The 21,817-nt window shown below is 41.5% G+C and overlaps 1 protein-coding gene across 1 annotated transcript in view; it reads left to right on the forward strand.

Annotated features, from left to right (window-relative positions):
* The first annotated feature begins 11,760 nt into the window (after positions 1-11,760).
* ext1b (exostosin glycosyltransferase 1b) overlaps positions 11,761-21,817 on the forward strand; it is a 102,876-nt gene continuing 92,819 nt past the window's right edge. Inside the window, exon 1 of the mRNA XM_086014197.1 lies at positions 11,761-13,612. Within this exon, the coding sequence (XP_085870323.1) occupies positions 12,672-13,612 (941 nt within the window). The 5' untranslated portion in view covers positions 11,761-12,671. The remainder of the gene's footprint in view (positions 13,613-21,817) is intronic.

Raw genomic sequence — 21,817 nt, forward strand, 5'->3', positions numbered from 1 at the left:
CCCCCCCATCTAAACAAATTAGGGAGAAAATGAGGGAGGAGTGCTGGGGTGATAGGGAGTGACAAGATGAGAGAGAATGATGAATGAGACCAGATGGCTGGATTCCCCATGACAAAGCAAAAATTGTCCTCCAGTTCCCCGACTGCAAACATTGCAGGTGAAATACTTCACAGCAGTGATTGACTCCAAACTATCTCAGGTGAATTGGCTCTCAAGACGTGAATCATTAGTGTGATAATCACAAGCAAATGCACAAAAAAAAAAATGGAGGATAGGCAGGATCTAACATTGTATTTTTCAATTAAATCCTTATATTTAAACAGAATTTAAGTTTATTTTTTAACTTTTATTGGCAGAAATCCCCTACTGTAATGCATCACTTTTGAGTAAAAGCCTACCAAAATGAAATTAACTGTGTAGCCAAAGCTTCATTTGTATCAGTCGTTGCACACTGCTAATCCGGCGGAGAAGGAGAACAACAAGTCATATATCCTACAGTCAAATGAATAAATGACAAGAGGAATGACTAACTTCAAAAATGTCCCCGAATGACTCTTGTTGACAATGTAATTACAATCTGGCGAAATGACTGCAATGTACTTTTCTGCAGCCTGCAATCTCTGCGCTTGCCTCAAAACTATCCACGAAAGCAAACTGGGTATTACCGTGGCGGTGTTCTATTGTAGTTTTCATACACGGAAACCGCTTTCAAAGCATACTTCCGCAAAGTGAGACCACACCGGGATAATTGCAGTACGTAGACCTAAAGTGTGTTCTTGTGCAGTATATGATAATGTCGGATGTGACAGATTGTTGTGACATACGCTTACATGCAATAAAACAAGTCTGTCTGTAAACCACCAAGTGCTGTTCAGTCTAAGTTCTCTGTCGCACTCAGCCATTGCGGGAACAAAACAATACAGAGTAGATAAGTTGCAGTGCAGTGGTGTGTAGTGAGGACCTTCAAGGCCTTCTCTGCTAGCCCCAAAAATATCAGAATCACGGACCTATATTTAAAACTTATATGAAATAGTAAGAATTCTTTTTTCTTATTTCTTCATTTCGTTGTTGGCTGCCAGTCGTTTGAGGTTTAATTTTTTTGTCCAATCAGATTTTAGCTTCGAGGTGTTCCTATGTAAAGATCAGAATCCCGATTGCTGGCGTCGTCGACCACGCACAGGCAGTTGTATTCGCCGTTTCATTTTTTTAACCAATCAGATTTTAGACTTCACCCTCACAAATCCTCAGAATGACGTTGCCATTTTGCAGCCCTCTGATTTTAAGATGTTCATTATTCTGATTGGTTGAGCTTGAAATGCACATTATTTTACAGGGGACGATGATGTCAGACATGATTAAAAAATCGCTATGAAGACGTACTTTTCAAGGAGAAGGTGGGCATTTTACTCAATTTTGCTGGTCCGTCATCCGTCAGCGGCCGTCCATCTTTGGTCAGTCCGACATTTTTCGCGATGAACTGAATTGTAACCGTGAGTCCGTCAGTTAAATCTGTCGGTCTTTCAGTTGGTCCCCCAAAATAATGTCGGAAAAACGGGCGTCCTCCAGTGACAGATAAACGGTCCGTCACTGACGGACACGGTTAGTAACGATTACAACGACGGAAGAAAACCCACTTCCATCATTTATCAGTACGTCATTTCTAAAAGACGTCCCGTCAATCGTCAGCAAAACGGCCGTCCGCCCGTGTCAGTCTGACGGACCGGTCCGTCAATCTGACGGAATGCCACCTTCTAGTTATAAGGATCACTCGCATCTGTTTGAGCTTCTATCTTCTTGACCCCTGACTTTCGGTTGTGGACCCCTGAAGGGTTTGCCCTCCTGTTACGACCTGGTGTCAATCATGTGATATATCAGCTGTCATTTTCATTGGCTGTAAAAGTATTCACATTCACTTGTTTGACATTTGGACTCTCAGTCAGACTCATTGCAGACTGTCGGCAACCAACGAAAGGTAGTTGCAGAACCCTGAAAAAGGTGTTTGGGTGTTCTGAAAAGTTTTGGAAAACAGATTATACAACAATGGATTCCTCACACAATGCGTCAAGACAAATGGGTCAGCCATAAGATATTAAGTGAGACTGTTGTTAACTTCTTATGTCAGTGAGCTTGTTTCAAATCCTGAGTGTGGAACTCCGCCACCCGTTGTAACCTTTAGCAGTAATAAAACATAAGAGAAGCATAGCCAGGAGGCAGGCGAGACTTCAGTCGTCTCTTCGACTTAGTGTTGAGTCCTCGCCAACACTAAGAGGGCCATCCATAATTAACCCTGCACTGTCAAGTTAAGGCAGCACTCAAAACATGTCCCCGCATGTCATTCTAACCCTTTCCCTGCATCCTTCTCAGCTGTCAACTCATCTATCTGCTCTTTTCTGTCGGGAGGATGGGAGGGAAGGAGCGACGTTGAGGTGCTGTGCTTGCTCATGAAGTGAATGTTAGTCCATGCAGAGCGGGAAAATAACATTTTCTCTTTTACTTCTGCTGTTTGTTTGTTATTTTTAGTCAGGTTTTCCCTTATAATTGATGTATGATTAATTGCTCTGCTTATGGAATAATGACGAGGCGTACACACCTTTTTGGGTGTGGACTGATTTATTTACAAAGTACGTCAGCGCTCTCAGAAAGTTCACCCAGGAAGGCCAAAGTCCAGATTCCAATTCCAAATTTCAAAATTGTGAGGCAGATGTGTTTACCATGAGAAACCATGTTGTCCATCTCAGATTCACATTATGTAATTTCCCACTGGAGATATGATTATGATGGTGGAAAAATTAATATGTTTGGTGTTTTTATACTGGTTGCAAACTAGTTAGTTAGATTATATTTAGTTCTCAATCGTTTAAGAATTTCCAATTTCTTAATATCGAATATGCTGTCATCGTATTTCCACCATAAATACAAATTCTTAGCATTGCATCTTTCTTTTTATTTTATTTTTTTTAAATACACTTTAAACAGAGTTGCTGTACCTTTTACACAATTTAAATGGTTAGGTGGCATATTATGGAAAGTGAATTATTTCAAACATTCATACGTAAGGAGTTGGGTCTAGTGTCTGCCCATCCCGTGTGAAATCTTAAATGATCTGACTATTTCTGAAACTATCAATTTTTAGTTCTGTGCCAGTGTTGCATAACTCCTCTTTAAGCATTTTTTTCAGTTTTGTTTGTTTCTGGGGCTTTCTCAATTCAGTCTCCTCTTCAGGAGAGAGAATGCATGCTCTACCGGGTTGAGGTCTGGTGAGTAATGTCACTGACATCTTTCAGTTTGTTCACAGCTCTCACAATATTCCTGTCATCATCTGATGTTGATACACTTGGCGGAGCTGTTCCACGTCTGTTGCTCGGTACACGAGTAGTTTCTTTTTCAGGACAATCAAAATTGTTGTATTGGCTGTGCCCAGTGTATGTGCAATAACTCTGATCAATTTTCCGTCTTCTGTCAGCTTCAAAACGGTTTGCTTTTCTCCCATAGGCAGCTCTCTGGTCTTCAGGGGACTGTATGTAGCAATGATGTCACACACGGTTCAGTATATTGGAGGTTCATAACGCTTACACAGCATCCAATTATTGTGCTCTGATGTTATCTTCTATTTGTCATACATGAGCTTTGCTTGAGCCTACCAGCCTTTTGCCTTTAGCCCCACACTGACATTGTGTAGTCTTACTTGCAGATAGGATAAAAAAAAAAAATAAATAAAAAAAGAATTGGTCATATTTGGCCACCTCACAATACTGCCATTAATGCTCCCCTGCAATTCCAAATAGCCGGCAGCCTTCAGTGAACGCGGTGTGAAAAACAGGTCGCAAGAGTGGAGATGAGTTCGAGTTTAAAGCGCCGAAGAGAGTGGACACTGCAGGGGAGGTAAGACATTAACATTCACTATGCACAGATGGAGCTTCACCCCTGCGTATTGTGAAAGACAGAGGAGCTTCATACAGAATGCAAAATGAGAGGAGACATTTGCCGTGGGTGTTCATACTGTATGTATAAATATGTGCATGTGTTGACGCTTGTATTGCTAAATTTGGGCGTGTTTATTTGTGCTGTATATGATGCAGGCATAGAAAATCAACTATATAGGCTATAGGTCCTTATTTCCATGTTCCCTAGCTGTGTCGGTGGGATTACTTGAGTGTATTCATCAATCCATATGAGAGGGGCTTGCATACGTAATTGTAAATTAAGTGGATTACTGTGCAGGATAGTGCAAAAGGGAATTAGGGGATTTTTGAATAGATGCAAAATCCCACCCCATTGTAGGCAGCGGGTCTCACGACATCATCAGCACTTTTGGAATTCATGATAGCAGCATGAGCTCCTTTGAATGCTGCTGATTTGATCAGCTCGGTAGATTTAATGACCCTGGCGCAGCTCTCAAGTGAGGACGACAATTCAAAGTGATTGGCACATTCAGCAGAAAGTGTGCTGAAGTGTGTGTTTATTAGAGCATCAAATAGATTAAAATAACAAAGTTAAAAGGTGAGTTCAGCAAAACCTATGAATGGCTCTAAGTTCATACAATTTGGAAATTGACAAACATTTCCCGGACAAATGCGCCTCTCTAAGGAGATCTGATAGTTGAGTGGACTGCGTTACCAAATTGTTGTGTTATGTTTATATGTAGGCTACATGAGGTTAGCTTAGCCTATCAGTGGGAGCAATTTAGGGGTAAGTTCAAACTATTTATTCAGGTATTTATAAACATTTGGGGTCATGAGATTGAGGGTTTTTTTTTAGTAATGGTGGCAAAAATGGAGGACCCAAGCACAGGGAGGCAAAGTAGGATGATACTCAAAAAAAAAATTAAATCAGGAAAGTGGGAAGTCAACCCAAAACATTTCTTTACAATATGTTCTATGTGCCCCCACTAGTCGAAACACGGCATTCTGATTAAAATTCTGTTTGTGAAATATGAGTTAAGCAGCAAAATCCACCTGGTTGTAGCCAACTCAGGGGGCGGCCATTTTATCACTTATGTCGACTAAAAATGACATCACAGTTGCTCAGGGCTCAGGCAACGACCAATCAGAGCTCACCTGTTTTCTGAATCTGAGCCATGATTGGTTGTAACCTGAGCCCTGAGCAACTGTGATGTCATTTTCAGTCGACAGCAAGTGACAAAATGGCCGCCCCTGAGATGGACAAAAACAGGTGTATTTTGTTGCTTAATTCTTATTCCACAAACAGAATATCAATCAGAATATCAAGCTTAGACTAGTGAGGCTGCATTGAACAAATTATTGGAAAGACAATTTTTAGGTTTCTTCCACTTTAACAAATTCCAAAAACATCCATCCATCCATTATCTGTACCGCTTATCCTCACAAGGGTCGCGGGGCGTGCTGGAGCCTATCCCAGCTGTCTTTGGGCAGTAGGCGGGGGACACCCTGAATTGGTTGCCAGCCAATCGCAGGGCACACAGAGACAAACATCCGCACTCACAATCACACCTAGGGGCAATTTAGAGTGTCCAATCAACTTACCATGCATGTTTTTGGAATGTGGGAGGAAACCGGAGTACCCGGAGAAAACCCACGCAGGCACGGGGAGAACATGCAAACTCCACACAGGGAGGCCGGAGGGAGGATCGAACCCACGACCTCTGAACTGTGAGGCGGGCGTGCTAACCAGTCGACCACCGTGCCGCCAATTCCAAAAACAAGTTTCCATTATTTCCATTTATGGGATTTTTTTTTTTTTTCCAAAGACAAATTAAACCAGTAAATGAATGCACTCCACCATATTTCCCCTGCATATGTAAGGTTGCATTTCAAGACTGCGTGCGAAGGCAAAATGGCATGCTACGTTATTCTCCGCTCTGCTTCAGTGGCCTCATATCAGCCAAATCTCTCGAATCAAAATCTACCTCAAGTGGATTGCAGTTGAATACTAATGAGGTAGCCAGTGGTCAGGGTTTCTGTTTTAATGAGGACAAAAACCTATCACTATATCTTACCTAAAACGCTTCATTTGCTGCCGGCTGCCAGCTGGCACATCCCAGAAGGATTCCGGGGTTAAAATTGCAGAGTTTCAGTGCAGCTCATTCAGGGCCCTGGCAACAAACGACAGCTTCCCTCCCACTCCTCCAAACATTTAAACCCAGCTCCGTTTGCCCGTTAGCAATCTCAGCACAGGAGCTGAAAGGTCACTTCAAATAAATAAAGAATGGGGAGATCACTAGGCATCCCACTCACAGAGTAGCGCAGCACTTTGTATGGATAGCCAAGACTGCACCGTTTAGCATTCAGTAACCTGAAGCAATCCGTGAGACTGGCAGTCTGAGAACGGAAAGTCCAGATTGACTGCCATTCACTTGTCACAGCTACATTTGTCACGTTGCTCTTTTTTGCTAAACTTCTCGCCCATTTGTCACCGTGCTATTGGCTATTGTCAGCGTTCACCGGTGACATGGAATCGTTTTTTGCCTCAATTTCAGATGCACGGGGTTGAAATCTGATTAATACAAGTGCAGTTGACAAGCCAAAATCTTGGTAAATCATTCACTGCCATTGACGAATTTACTTGTCTTTTCACAGTCCAGCCATTCAATCCCAGGATCTTATTTATATTTTTTTCAAATTTTTCAAACGTAAAGAGGGTTTGAAAATGTCTGCCAGTGAATTTGTTAAAGAGAAGTCAACCTAATTCTATTTTTTTTTTTTTTTTTTTTTTTTTTACAATAATATTTTCTATGCGGCCCCATTAGTCTAAACACGGCACTCTGATTAATATTGTGTTTGTGGACTATGAATTAAAGAGGAAGTCAACCCCAAATGTGCCTCAACTAGTCCTAACACAATATTCAAATTAATATTGCCTTTGTGGAATTAAGTTAAGCAGTAAAATCCAGCCCTTTTTGTCCATCTCAGAGGGCGGCCATTTTGTCACTTGCTGTCGATCAATAATGACATCACCGTTGCTCAGGGCTCAGGCCACGACCAATCAAGGCACACCTGTTTTCTGAAGCTGAGTCATGATTGGCCGTTACCTGAACCTTGAGCAACTGTAATATCATTTTCAGTCGACAGCAAGTGACAAAATGGCCGCCCCCTGAGATGGACAAAAACTGCTGGATTTTACTGCTTGACTCATATTCCAAAAACAAAATATCAATCAGAATGCCGTGTTTAGCCTAGTGGGTCTGCGTTGAATATTTTTTCAAGAAAATATTTGGGTTGACTTCCACTTTAAATGCAGATGCCACCAAACACGGCCAGAATGGTGGAGAACACTTGAAAGTGTCTATTTGGGATGCCTGCATGCAAACATTCTCTCCTTCCCTTTGTCATCTTGATGTACTTGCAGCCCAGTTTGTGACATCATGCATCATATACTTTATCAGCAACCAATCAGCAGCAGTCTGAGCACTCTCAAAGACTGTTTAGTCTTCCCCTTGCCTGAAACTCGCTGAACCATCAGATTATCTTCCAGCCTCGGGAATGTGTTTACCGCAACCTGAATATGCACGTTTTCATCACAGATTCTTGACGTCACCGAAAAGATGCGCTTTACAAAACGGAAATCGCTATATTATCGTCGGAACGGCTTTTTAGTGCTGTTAAATTCTTCCCACGCAGGTGGCTAAATATATTCCGTTATCAAATTCAGATAGCAGTTACAGTCTTATCACTTAATTCACATGGTATCAACTAATAAGAACACAAATCTTCCTCACCCATTTGCCAACATTTCTAAAGGTATCTTTGCAGCATTATGCTGGGGACCTATTCTATTTCTGGAATGCCTGAATAGCTCAATGCACACTTTGAAGGCATATGGCATTGAAAAGCAGGTGCATGAAAAGATGGCTTTCGCTCAGCGGGATTATTCAGGCACAAGGTTTCATATTAAAGACACACTATAGGCAAAAATCATCTTGGGGCTCTCAACCGCCAACCGTTGCTCATACCGCAAATTAGAATAGTCAGGAATAAGTGTTTGGGTATAACACTGAAATAGAAAAAGATCACATGAAAATACGCCAATATGTAGTCAAATGTGAATTGGCTTACTGCAATGAGACTTTCATTTGGAGTAGATCTATTTACTGCACACATAGTATAGTAGATTATGTAAGGTTTAAGATGCTAACCTGGCATGGGAAATTAATAACATTTGGCCCAAAACAGGACATTTATTGATATAAATTTCCCCCCTAACAGATGAGCTGGCCTACTCGTATATTGTTGCTAAGCTACAACTTGGTTTATTTATAGCAGTGTATTTTTCTTTTTTTTTTTTTTTTTTTTTTTATATATATAGATATGATTCTCAGAGGCCTTCAATCCTAATTACTGAGTTTCGTCATTGATCGATGTAAAATTAATCAATGCTAAATGAAAGAGGTTGAGATAGGAAGCAGTGATTATTGATTCGGTTAACGCACTCACATGACTTATTGCCAGTTTATATGATCTCAAGGTGATATTTTCGAAGCATCTGATGTAAAAGCTGAAATATTGATCTGTGGCCTCATTTTCATGTTTTGAAAACTCCGGGTTTGCACTTGTCCTAAAAACTCCCACACTCTCGTCAGATTTTCCTAAAAGGAAATGTCATCAACACAAAGGATCCTCTTGTTTGTTTCCACACCTTTCATGTGAGTATTGGCTATTCAAGGGGTCCACTTCACAATATATCACAGATGGTTGTGTTGACTCACCCTCAAATCTCCAACAGGAGATATGTGAGCAACATGGGATCCAAAAGGGGGATTTTTTTTTTTCCTGGGATAGGAATATTAGCACCAGGACAGATGAAGGCTTGAATAGCTTACTGGCATGACTCCCAGTGTACACTCTACCACATAACTCATGAATAATCCCACTGAGACATAAAATGCTCCAATAAGGTCGTGGTGCCTTTTGATATTGTCCTGGTATTACATTGTTCACTCAAGGAATGAGATCATTGATCATTGGCTATGTTGAATTCCCATAATAGACAGATTCAGACTTTTTTTGTGGACGATTTCATCATTTTAAATACTTTATTTATATCCTCTGAGAAGAGGTATTTGATTTCATCCCTATAAGGCTGGGGTTTCAGTGCCTGCCAGAGTGGAATGGGACAAAAAAATGTATCTGGCATTTTTTTTTTTTGAGGGGTGTTATTATTATTATTATTATTATTTATTTTATTTTTTTTAACTCTAATTTTTGTTTCTTCACATTTTTTAAAGCTAGATAGCACTTTGTTGACAGTACTCAGCTGTCAAACTCATTTTAGTGACTATATTTTGACCTTGAAAAAGCGAACATCTCGACTTACTTCATTGGTATGTGTACGTGAGACATCAACATGCTGAAAACGTGACTTGGCGCACGCGTGATGTCACTCCCACAGACGATAGGGCGTAGATGATCTTATCCCATAATGTTTCACGGTTGAAGAAGTAAATCTTTTCCCTTTGCTACTTTTATGTTCCATAATGTACACATTATTGTGTACCTGTTGGCTAGTAAAGGGGGTGTTTTACTTTCTTGACTTTATTTTTTTTTAAAGGGGTAATTTCTGTGGTGAGTGGCTTGGGAGACATATTTCACATTCAGCATAACCAATTGCTCTTTGTGCCCATTAATAGACAAGCTCTAGCACTGGAAGTTGTGATATATGCTTTTTATTCAATTCTCAGCCAGTGTCAAAAGTACACAGTCACTACTGATCCCAAGTCTGGGAAAAAAAAGTCAGAAAGGGCATCTGGTGTAAAAACTCAAACCAAACAAATCATTAGAATTACTTGCTGTCACAACAGCTCAGACTTCAGGTTGCTTCCTCAAACTATAACGTAGCCCAATCTATTTCTGTAAAGTACTTGGCAATATAGTTTTCAACTATGCGATATAAAAAAGTTTTCAGCAAAAGACTAGAACGTCATAAGCCTGTCAAGAAGCAGTTAGAGTAAGTTTGCCTGCCTATTTCACATTGTCAATTTAAACTCTCAAAACAACAATAAAACTTGGTGAATCTGTTACAGTAAACCTGTCACAAAGACTTTTTTTTTTGTTTCTTTTAAATCGCACAGACTTTTCCATTCAACAAAAATTCTTTGGGGACTTCTTTGTGGATGAGTGGAGCAAGAATGGCAGCCAAGAACTAAAAAGCAGCCCTTTGGAATAGCACCCAGACCTTTTCGTCACCAACATATTCCAATGATGAGCGCCGGCCAGTCACGGGATCCTGGCTTGCCTCCCAGCCAGCCCCGCTAATTAGTGCCCCTCTTCTGAGCTAATTGGCCGATAAAAAACGGGGATGGCCTCTTCACCCTGTCTGAGCATTGTGCCACCAAATAGCAGCGAGGAGGATTATGTGGCTTTATGAAGCATGGTGACACTCAGCCAGAAGCACTCCTCTGCTATTAATTTCTTTGTCGTAAGGGTCGCCTCTGCCTTGAAATTTTGGTACTGTGCTTTGTGTGTTAGTGGAAACGGGGAAAACACTCATGTTGAATTGAAATACATTTCTTGGAAATACCTTTAAATACTCTCCGTAACTTCATGCTATGAAATAGCAGGTCAGAATAACACCATGATGCATAAACAGGTTTTGGGCCTTTGAATTGGATCAGTATCGGGGTCTAAACAATTCTGCCTTTGCAAAGACAATCATGCGTATTTGTGCCTGACAAAGTCTGTGAGGTAGTAATTATGCTAAATTACATCTTCATTGTGGTTGTAGTTTGCAGTGGTGTGCATCATAATGAGACGTGATTAATATTTTGACTCATGTGGCTAACCAAAATATTGTAGTAAGCATGTCTCACATAATGGTTCAGTGCAGTTCTGCACAATTGCAATTTACAAGCAAAATAATAAAGATGCTGGTTTTTCATAAAGCTCTGGTGCTGGAATTCATTCACCTGTTTTCTGAAGCTGAGACGTAATTGGTTGTTACCTGAGCCCTGAGCAACTGTGATGTAATTTTCAGTCAGCAGAAGTGACAAAATTGCCGCCCCCTTAGACGGCTAAAAACGGGTGGATTTTGCTGCTTAACTCATATTCCACAAACGCAATATTAATCAGAATGCCATGTTTAGACTAGTGGAGGCGCATAGAATACATTATTGCAAATAATTTTGGGGGGTTGACTTTAAAAGGACTAGAAGTTCGTATGAATGTGTGGCACTTGTAGGCTGCTTTTCTTTTACTTTTTTGGTCATCACCCCAAACTAGCTAAATGGGTGTGGGTGTAATTCTGAAATGTAAATTTTTCAAATTTTTATCATTATTATTATTTTAGTTTTGGATAACCTTAGCTGTATTTTTTTTAACCTCTGGCATTTTACCACTTCACTGGGCTTGAACTGCTTCACTTTCAAACAAAAACTGTTCTAAAACTTTTGACTGAAAAATTGTAAAAAGTACCAATTTTAAACCGAAAGAGCAACAATAAAAAGTACACATTAAAATAAATACTCGAGAAAATCACAGATACCTGAAAAATCTACAACATACAACATCTAAATAAAGGCATGTTGTTGCTTACCACCACTGTCAATGAGTAAGTAGCAGGATAAACAAAGGTGGGGGAAAAAAACCATTTGATCCGGTCAGGAGTACAGACATGAGCCTGAGTCATATCAGACTGCAACTTGTGGTTTCAGTGGAGGGTGTCATGCCCCCTGGCATCTCTCCAAACAACCTCCAAGCTTTTACAATTAGTGATGATTTGCACATGCGGAGCAATCCGGTTATGAATGGGTGCATCACTCCAAGTCCCACCTCTTCCGTTTTCGGGCCGACCAATCAGCGGCCGTGCTGAGCTTGGACGGGACGTCACGACAGTTGCAGTCGTGTCGCGATTGGAATGTTAGCGACTCACAAACGGAACAACTGAGCAGTCGGAAATTGGTCACTTGGACTGAGGAATTCCATCTTTTCATTGCGAGGGAACGTTGCCGAGCATCCTCGCAGTGCGAAGTCACCCTTTTCCTGTCGAGCGGAGAACTTAGAGCGCCGCCGCTGAGCTCCATTTTCTATCAGCGCATCTCGGCCGACGTGTGGAGCTTGTTGGAGATAAGAAGAGCAATGCCAGGATTCGTCAGGTTATGCTGGTGCCGCTGAACTGCTCCTCTCGTGCCGCGTCGTCTCTTCTCGTGTCTACATACACGGAAAAGCATGGAGTGATTCCAGAAAAGGAGAACCAGCAACGAATCACGCCGAGCCGTTCGGGACGGAGCGCGGCGGCAACGCTGACTATGCTCCTGCAGCCTCGCTTAATGTGTTAGACGAGTTAAGCAAGCAGTCAAGCTTTCCACCGAGGGGACCCACTGGGACCCTCTGCTGCTGTTTCCCCGGAGGGAGCGACTTCCCAGACGGGCACTTTTCCGTTGGAAAAGCTGGGGAGAAGCGCCGTGGAAAGAGCTCGCGTCCCACAGGGTTCGGGCGGCACTCATCTTTTTAGGTGCACCCAAGAACCTTCGACATGCTGGAACTCTTCAGACGAGAGAGAAAGGAAACCGACTTTTAAAATCGCCCACATGCGCTGGATCAATCGCTGGATTTGGGAACCGAATACGCAGAAGGGGGGTTGGGGATCCTTGGAGGAGGAAGCCGGAGGATGGAGCCGTGTAACCGGGATTGCTGAGAGCCTAACTTCGGGCCACTTTGCCGTTCTTATTCCGAAACAAGTCGCATCTGTTCCCTGGACACATGCAGGCCAAAAAACGCTACCTGATCCTGCTTTCGGCCGGTGCTTGCCTGGCGCTTCTCTACCTCGGAGCGGTTCCGCTTCAGACGGCGAGCAGGCACCGGCATGATAGTAGACGTCGTGGGTACCGACCCGATCACCCATGGCCTCACTTCTCGGACCGTTTACACCCATTCGTGCCCTGGGATCAGACTGACACCGAGGAGTATAACGTGCACACATCTGTGAAGCATGCCCGGGACGTGAACACGAGTGTTTACAAAGGCAAACGCTGCCGAATGGAGTCATGCTTTGACTTTTCTCTGTGTAAAAAGAATGGATTCAAAGTTTATGTTTACCCGCAGCAGAAGGGGGAGAAGATCTCCGAGAGTTATCAGAACATTTTGTCCACTATTGAGGGGTCCACCTTTTACACCTCGGACCCGGGTCAGGCGTGTTTGTTCGTGCTGAGTTTGGACACACTTGACAGGGACCAGCTGTCTCCACAGTACGTCCACAATCTGAAGACCAAGATCCAAAACTTGCCTCTGTGGAACGATGGCAGGAACCATCTTATATTTAACTTATATTCTGGGACGTGGCCGGACTATACGGAAGACTTGGGCTTTGACATCGGCCAGGCAATGCTGGCCAAGGCCAGCATCAGCACAGACAACTTCAGACCCAAGTTCGATGTTTCCATCCCTCTTTATCCCAAGGAGCACCCGAGGACCGGCGGGGAGAGGGGCTTCCTTAAATATAACACTATCCCACCTTTTCGAAAGTACATGCTTGTCTTCAAGGGGAAACGCTACCTGACCGGTATCGGTTCGGACACCAGGAATGCCTTATATCATGTCCACAATGCAGAGGATGTGGTGCTGCTCACTACCTGCAAGCACGGCAAAGACTGGCAGAAGCACAAGGACGCGCGATGTGACAAGGACAACGCAGAGTATGACAGGTAAACACAGCGTTCAGCCACTTCATATTTGCAATGGCTTATTTGTGTCAAAATATGCAGTGTCAAACATCCCCTCTGATTCTTTTTCTCTTTAACCATCAAATTTAAGTCCATTAATCACACTGGTCAACACATTTTTTTGGTAAAACTTCAAAAACTAAAAATATCTAAAAAAAAAAAACCTGCTGTGGTAGAAAAAAAGTAAAGACATTTTATAAAGGGGAAGTCAACCCCCCCAAACAATCTTTGCAGTAATATTTTCTATGCTCCTCCATGAGTCCAAACACGGTATTCTGTTTGTGGAATATGAGTTAAGCAGCAAAATCCAGCCGTTTTTAGCCATCTTAGGGCGGCCATTTTGCCACTTGCTGTCGATTCAAAATGACATCACAGTTGCTCAGGGTTCAGGTAACGACCAATCACGACTCACCTGTTTTCTGAAGCTGAGCCATGATTGGTCGTTATTTGAGCCCTGAGCATATGTGATGTCATTTTCAGTTGACAGAAATGACAAGATGGCTAAAAATGGGCGGATTTTACTGCTTAACTCATATTCCACAAACACAATATTAATTAGAGTGGCGTGTTTGAACTAGTGGGCCTGCATAGATCATATTCTCGTAAAGACATTTTTTGGGTTGCCTTCCACTTTAAATCAAAAATACATTCAAGCCATTCCTGATTAAAATTCATTGACATTTCAACAAACAAAACCTCAACTTGTAATAGGGGTAGTTGTAATTCTCACCTACACCAGGTAATAGCACCTCATTTCCTCTTAAATATGAAGCACAGTAAAATAACTCTTGCAAGTTAATGAGCTCCCACGCCCCTTTTCTTCTTGGAGCTCGGAATCAGCATCCCTCTGTGGTTGAAGTTGTGTGTGTGTGTGTGTGTGTGTGTGTTAACATGTTTGACTCAGTCATGAAAGTATTTAGCACAAATAAATCAGTCGTAGGCTTTAGCTTTTACCAAGATAATGTCATCTTTTCCAGTCAGGCCCCAGGCTTAGTTGATTACCCCTAATTTTGGAGGTCTCATACTTGTCTAGGTGATAATGATTCCCTACAGCTGTTGTATTTTGGGTGCTTTCATACAGACGGGTGGGATTGTGAGGGAGGTTTACAGAGTTGGATCGCAGGAGGAGTTGCGCTGTCAAGCTCCCCTTGTCTGCGAGAACTCGGGTTGATCTGCATTTATCAACCTGGGGATCCAACGCCCTTTAAAGCCTGGATAAACTCAGGCATGTGATAACACCGCTTTGTCGACGTCGTGCCTTGTGGGTGTGGGTGTGCGCACATACTCCGTCAAGGTTAAGGGAAAATTTGAGAAACTATTGAGGGGGGAAAATGAGTCGACACATTTTCAATCAGGGAGAAAAAAAAATCACTGATCACTGAGTGCTCTTTATCTTTATAATAATAAAAAAAAAAAAAAGACTTGACATTTCATTCTGAAAAAAAAAAACGCACTGACTTTATGTAGTGTGAGATGGAAGAAGTGAAAGTCGCAGCTTTGACTCGACGCCCGCATTAAAAGGACAGCCGAAGTGGTTTACATTGTTACGCAATTCGCTTGTGTGGTTGAGAAACCTTTGCGGCACACCATAACGGTATAGAGGCATCCCACGCGGTGTTCGGATTTGTGTAAACATGCAATTGGGCACAATGGTGCGACCATTTGTTTGATGCTACTGTACGATCTCTGTTTGTATGGCAAGTCAGCAGGTAGAGAAAATCCTGCCCATACATGTTGGACTTGGAGGGAGGGTGACTCATCTCCCCAACAAGCAAAGAAGTTTCCAATGTCTGAAGTTGTAAAGGACACTAATCATAATAATAATGGGGATTGTGCCACCCATCTGTTTGCAAAACAGTGCGACACAGTAAAAGTTGGGGGAGTGACTCACTACTGTTCACTGATTGGTCGTAAAAAAAAGGCAACTTGAAGGATAACATCAGGGATGGGACTACAGTACGTGGTGGCCATTTGGGCTGCACAATATATCGAAAAAATATCAATATTGGTGTAATGGCCTATGCAATGTGCATATCTTAAAGGCATCCAATAATTTTCTTCTTGACCAATCAAATGCAAATTTAAATGTGCATCGCCACCCAGAAGTTGGACATTATCTAGGGGAATTACAATTAATCAGCTAAGAAAACATTGAGTTTGCTCATTTTGCACCATGAAAACTATACTTCTTTCGTTAGATAGTAAAAATGTAATTTCTCTAGGTAAATGTTAAATATCGCAATAATATCGATTATATATGTAACGATTCATCTAAAATCAATTGAAACTGCTTAAAGTATGCATCGATGTAAAATAAGAGCGAATCAATATTGAAATTTTGACCATAAAAGGATTTCTATTGATAGGAGTCAAATCGATTGTATGTTTATTTATGTTCATGTTTTGTTCTGGCACTAAGAAAACACAACGATAAAAACGTAGTTAAGCAGTCAGAATTATTAGTTCGTTTCTTTTGCAAAGTTACAAAAAGTTAGCGTTTGTAACAAGGACAAAATGCAGATGTTAAAAACAACTTTTGGTTTTAAAATGAGTCATTTCCTTTAAAAAAAAAAGAATTAAAATCGATAATTGAAAAATCGAATCGGGGCTTGAATGAATCGTTAAATCCAGAATATCGATCGTCAATATCCATATTGCATGTTTCTATTGACTGTCTATCATCCAAATAAGCGCTGCTACTATTGAGCTGCATGTAGAATATGAACTCATCTGTCATAATGAAATATCTGTAATAAGCATGAATGAAGACTGTTACTTTCACACCTTGCATGCAATCAATATGGCTCTGAAGTCATCTTATGGCCCTCGCTTTGTGAGCAGGGGGTCACTCTTTTGAAAAAGTTCTAGCTCTGCACCTGGATCGCATGTCACTGACGTTGATGTGTACTGTAACTGTAAATGTTGTAATAACACTATACAGACAAAATTAATGCAATCTCATTGAACCCCTTTTATTGCCACTTCACTCTACTACTATACAACAAAAAATAATAGTCGCAGCATACATGTCTGCATTTTAAAAGTTATTAGACATTTATCATTTTGTGTTCAACGATAATGTCATCAATCGGCACTCTGCTGTCAAATTTTCACATTTTTACTTTGCTACGCCGAGTTGAGCTAGCATGATGTGACGCTATTTGCATAGCTAACAAAGCTAACAAAGCTATCGCTGCCTATGCACACTTGCGGGATTTAAATTGAGGGAATGTGGGTACGGTGGCAAACTGACCCGTGCTTGAAGGAACGCGGTGTAAATGACTCCTTGAACCTGATCTGAACTCTAAAACCTCTCATTCCTCACAGCCTAACCTGTCGTGCGTAAGGAAGAGCTCCCAACCCAAAGCCCACAAGCGAGCACTTGTCACTCCATACGTAATTTTTTCCCTCGCCAACAATCACATACCCTCACCCTCTCCGTTTTCCCTTGGGAAATGTTAGGCTTCATGTCACTGACAAAAAATGCAATGGATTACGTGGCACTCTACATGTTTCTGGATAGTCTAAATATGTTCAGTTTACCCAGAATTCTCAGGCCCATCTCATCATCTGATTGGGGATAAATAAAATTAAATGAATCTTTAGATGGATGGATTACCAGTAATCTGATTCTGACAAAGTGTTCATGTATTGCAGCTGGTGGTGAATTTATTTTTGCGAGTCTCCTGCTTGCTTTTCCATCTCAATTGCAGCAATAATCTCCTGCTTGACTGCTGTTTCCATTCAAAACTGAATTAATCCAATTGTGCTTTTATAGTTTGTACCATGTGGCTTTGTTTGCTTTTGCTGCAGATCTGTGATTTTCCGCACATGTTTCAGTAATCTTTGAGTAGCTTGTGGTTTGATTTTATTAGCTAACAGTGGCTATGTTTCGGATTAAAATTCTGATCAGATGCACTGTTTTCATGGACACTAAAAAAATTGATCGGATTAGGATTAGTGTGTTCATGCATCACACTTTAGAGCGGAACTAATTATTATGACATGCGCAGATTGACTGCATGTACTGGGATTAGTAGTAGAAGAAGCCGTAGCAACTTCCGTGTCAACAAAACATCGCTCCGTCCATTTCTACTTTAAGCGTTAGCGTTATTTCACACATATTTCCCGTTTGTGCTGTATGTCGTGCAAATGTAGCAGTTCAATCTTGCGCCCGCTTTTTCGCTCGTTCTGATTCTACTAGCTTCCGGGAATAACAGAAACGCGTTTACATGGTAATGACGGTTTGTTCCAAAATTTTGGAATAGGTATGTTCATACGCGCCAATCGGATGAACAATTGACACATACCACCTCTCTCGTTCTGAATAAAATCTTGATCGGAATGGACTTGATGGGGTCAGAATATTCCGAACGGTGTATACCAGAAGTATTTTTATTCCAATCAGGCATTAAATGTGACCAGCATGTATACGTAGCCAGTATTTCTTCCAGGTGCAGTTACCATTAGGGATAGACCGATTATCGGCGCCGATATTTGGCATTTTGATGAATATCGGTATCGGCCTTTTTTAAAAATCTGACGGCCGATAATAAATCAACTTCTGTGTTAACTTCAAGGAAGTATTTGTTGAAATTTTCAGTTAACTTTATTCGAGATTGTACTGACCCTGGGAACACTCTGCACCTTTTGGTCTTGTTTGAAATCAAAACAAAGATAAGTGAAATTTGAACATTTCTGCCATTTAGAAATTTTGGAGGACTTTATTTACTTTGAAAAACTATAGGGGGCAATTGTTTAAGTTTTCAAGTAACTTTTGAAGACATGCTGATGACCCTGGGAGCTCCCTTAACTTTGTTAGAATTTTACAATAAAGATGTACTGTATATTGTCAAAAATATATAATAATAAAAAACATCAACATTATGCAAATCTGAAGAAATATTCAACAAACATGCGTAAAGGCATTTCAACAAAGTTAAGGGTGTTTTATTTTTCGATGCCAATATTTTCCTTTTTAGTGAAAATGAACATCGCCTCCAAATATCGGTTATCGGCCTCCTTGACGACTAATAATCGGCATCGGTATCGGCCTATCTGTAGTTACCATGCGGCCCGATACTTTTGTATGTATCTTTTGTATTTCCTGTTTTGTTTGAATCGAATCAACTAATGCTTTTGATTTTAATGTAAACTCATTTGGTTGCCAGCCCAGCCGTTTGCAGAAACCCTGACACAGCCCTCTTAGTTAAATTGATTTTAGCGCATCCAACAGGCTGCGGGTGGGGCGGCCAATGCCGCGCAAAGATGCTGCCTTGCAGACTCAGGAATGCACGCGCGTGTCCAAACAGCTGTTAGTTGTTGATGAGAGAGCTCGGACTATATATGTGCCTATATATATGACTGTGGCTTGCTCCCTGTTGCTGACACAAAGACGGGGGGGCGGGGTGCAGTGAAACATATACTGTACTCTGAATACATGCTGACCGTGGAGACATTTTGCCCTCCACATTATTGCCGCGTTCCAAAAGAATCCAGCGGGAGGTTGGACGTGAGGCGAGTATAAATATCCGAACTGGATCAGACGCGCAAATGTTTTTTTTTTTGTCCTGTATCGACGCAAAAACATTTTTCTCCGAAACACTCCCCACGGATGCTCGTGACGTGCACAGATCAGATTACCGCTGCCTCCTAAATAATCACACCTCTTGATAATCGAGCCCGCTATCAGATTCTCGCGGGCTAGCCATTGAACAGGTGGTTGTAAATGAGTGCAGACGGTGAGGAAATAGTTCACCGGCAATGGGCGGCTCGCCGTAAAAAAGCATTTCAAGTGTGACCGTGCAGGAAATCCACTTGCGTCGGGAAGGAATGTGAAAAATGTTATCACTTCAACTGCTTTCAAGTTGTGGATTACGCATCATGTCTGTTATGACTTGCATCAGCGTAGCATTAAAATTGTCTGCCTCGAGAAACGGTGATTAAAGTCAACCCTTTCCCCTTCAAATGTCTAGAGGGTTAGACAGTAATTATGTGTCTACACGTGTTCATTATTCTTCATACAAAGGCATGTGCGCTTACTTCTTACAGGACACGTTGGCCTACATTAATTACTAGTCCCTTGTACACAGCTGTTTTGGGAATGCCTTGCCGCTCTCCGTAAACTGCCCTAAAACAGAAAGATTTGTAAAAGTTGTGCTAATTTAATGGCTGTAGATGTAGCAACGGTGCCATTCCAAAGTCTGTAAATGAGACGAGCAAAGCGCTTACTGCGCTGAATTGCTATTTAAAGTCACAAGAGAAACACAAGGTACATTTAAGTGAAATGTGTGATAATAGAGTTAGTAACACATGCTGCTGGATGTTAAAATGTCAGTAATGACACGTTTTTACTGTAAAATGGCTCACCATGCGGAAGTGATGCCATGTTCAAGGAAAAAAAACAACAGTATTTGCTGAAAATAAAACACATTTTCATCACAATTGCAAGATGCGATGACATCATCAAAAATCTCTTGGGCTCATAATCGATCTAAAAACAGTGGCGCATCCCTAATTGCTTGACAAGCATTTTAAAGGGGAAGTAAATTCCTTTCTTTACATTAATATCTTCTATGCTCCTTCACTAGTCTAAACACGACATTCTGATTAATGTTGCATTTGTGGAATATGAGTTAGCAGCAAAATCCACGCATTTTTATGCTTTTTTCAGGGCCGATACCGATTATTGGTGGTCAAAGAAGCCGATCACCGATATTTGGAGCTATTCATTTTTAGTAAAAAGGAAAATATTGGCATCAAAATCTAAAGAAAAATTTACTCTTAACTTTGGTGCAACATCTTTAAGCTTTAAGTTTATTGAACAATGTTTCAGGTTTGCATAATGTTTTTTGTTTTTTTTCAATTTAATTTTATTTTATTTTTTACTATTTTTTTAAGAAAGTTTTGACAATAAACATCTCTGTTATAAAATTCTAACAAAAAGTTCAGGGAGCACCCAGGATTGCCTGCATGTCTTAAAAAGGACGAATGAAAACCTAAACAATAGCTCCATGTTGTTTTCTACAGTAAATAACATTTTCAAAATGACACAAATGTTAAACTTTCACATATCTTTTTGATTTCCACAATTTCAAATTGATTTATCGGCCAGCAGAGTTTTAAAAAAGGCCTATGCCGATATTTGTCAAAAAGCCAAATATCGGTGCCGATAATCGGCCCGGCCGATAATCGGTCCATCCCTAATTTTTATCCATCTCAGGGGGCGGCCATTTTGTCACTTCTCTCAACTGATAATGACATCACAGTTGCTCAGGTAACGACCAATCACGGCTTACCTGTTTTCTGAAGCTGAGTCTTGATTGCTTACCCGAGCAACTTTGTCATTTTCAGTCGACTGCAAGTGGCAAAATGGCCGCCCCCTGAGATGCACAAAAAAGGGTTGATTTTGCTGCTTAATTCATTCCGCAAACACAATGCCAATCAGAATGCCGTGTTTAGACTAGTGGGGTTGCACAGAACATATTCTTGTAAAGGTAACTTTTGGGGCGACTTCCCCTTTAAGCTTTTGTGCTACTTGAATGGCTGCCACTATCAAGGTCACATGGGGGACATGGAAAGTGAATAAAAAGGAGACATTTCAAGAATGGAAATGTCAAGAGGAAATTTGTAACGTGGCAGAAGCGAGTGAGCTATGACTGATGCTCAGGCTCATGTAGTTGGAGTGCGTTGCATGCGCTGCAATAAAAAAAGGTTGGCCCAGAAAACGGCGCGTTGAATTTGTTCCCATTAGGTGGGAACGACAGGAACACAAACCGAACACCACTTGTTTTATTACAACAATTTCATCAGCAAAAATGTTCTCTCTCTGGGGAAATCCTCTCCAAAGTGCTTTTTGCGACGCTCATTTCACCGGTGTCCTCTCCTCAACTCCGTCACTCTCACGTTGGCACTTTGTCTACCCTCTGCCCATCTTTGTCAAAACAATAGCGAAGCATGTTTGATCGGGCCTGCCATGGCTTCCCGGCACATTTGCGAGGCAGGGTTTGACATTTTGGCGACACAACATCAAAGGGAGAGAGGCGGGCCAAGTGAAGGAAAAGCGAAGGAAGCAACACTTCCTCTCCACCTTATCTCAGCAAAACACGGCTTTGAGTGGGAATATTGCGGCCACCTGAATGTCAGCACTGTGGTGTCTGATAGCGGACTCCTGCTTGGAGATGTGGA

Source organism: Filicampus tigris, chromosome 18 (assembly GCF_054856515.1).
Source record: "Filicampus tigris isolate MCC_2025a chromosome 18, RoL_Ftig_1.0, whole genome shotgun sequence".
Lineage (NCBI taxonomy): Eukaryota > Metazoa > Chordata > Actinopteri > Syngnathiformes > Syngnathidae > Filicampus > Filicampus tigris.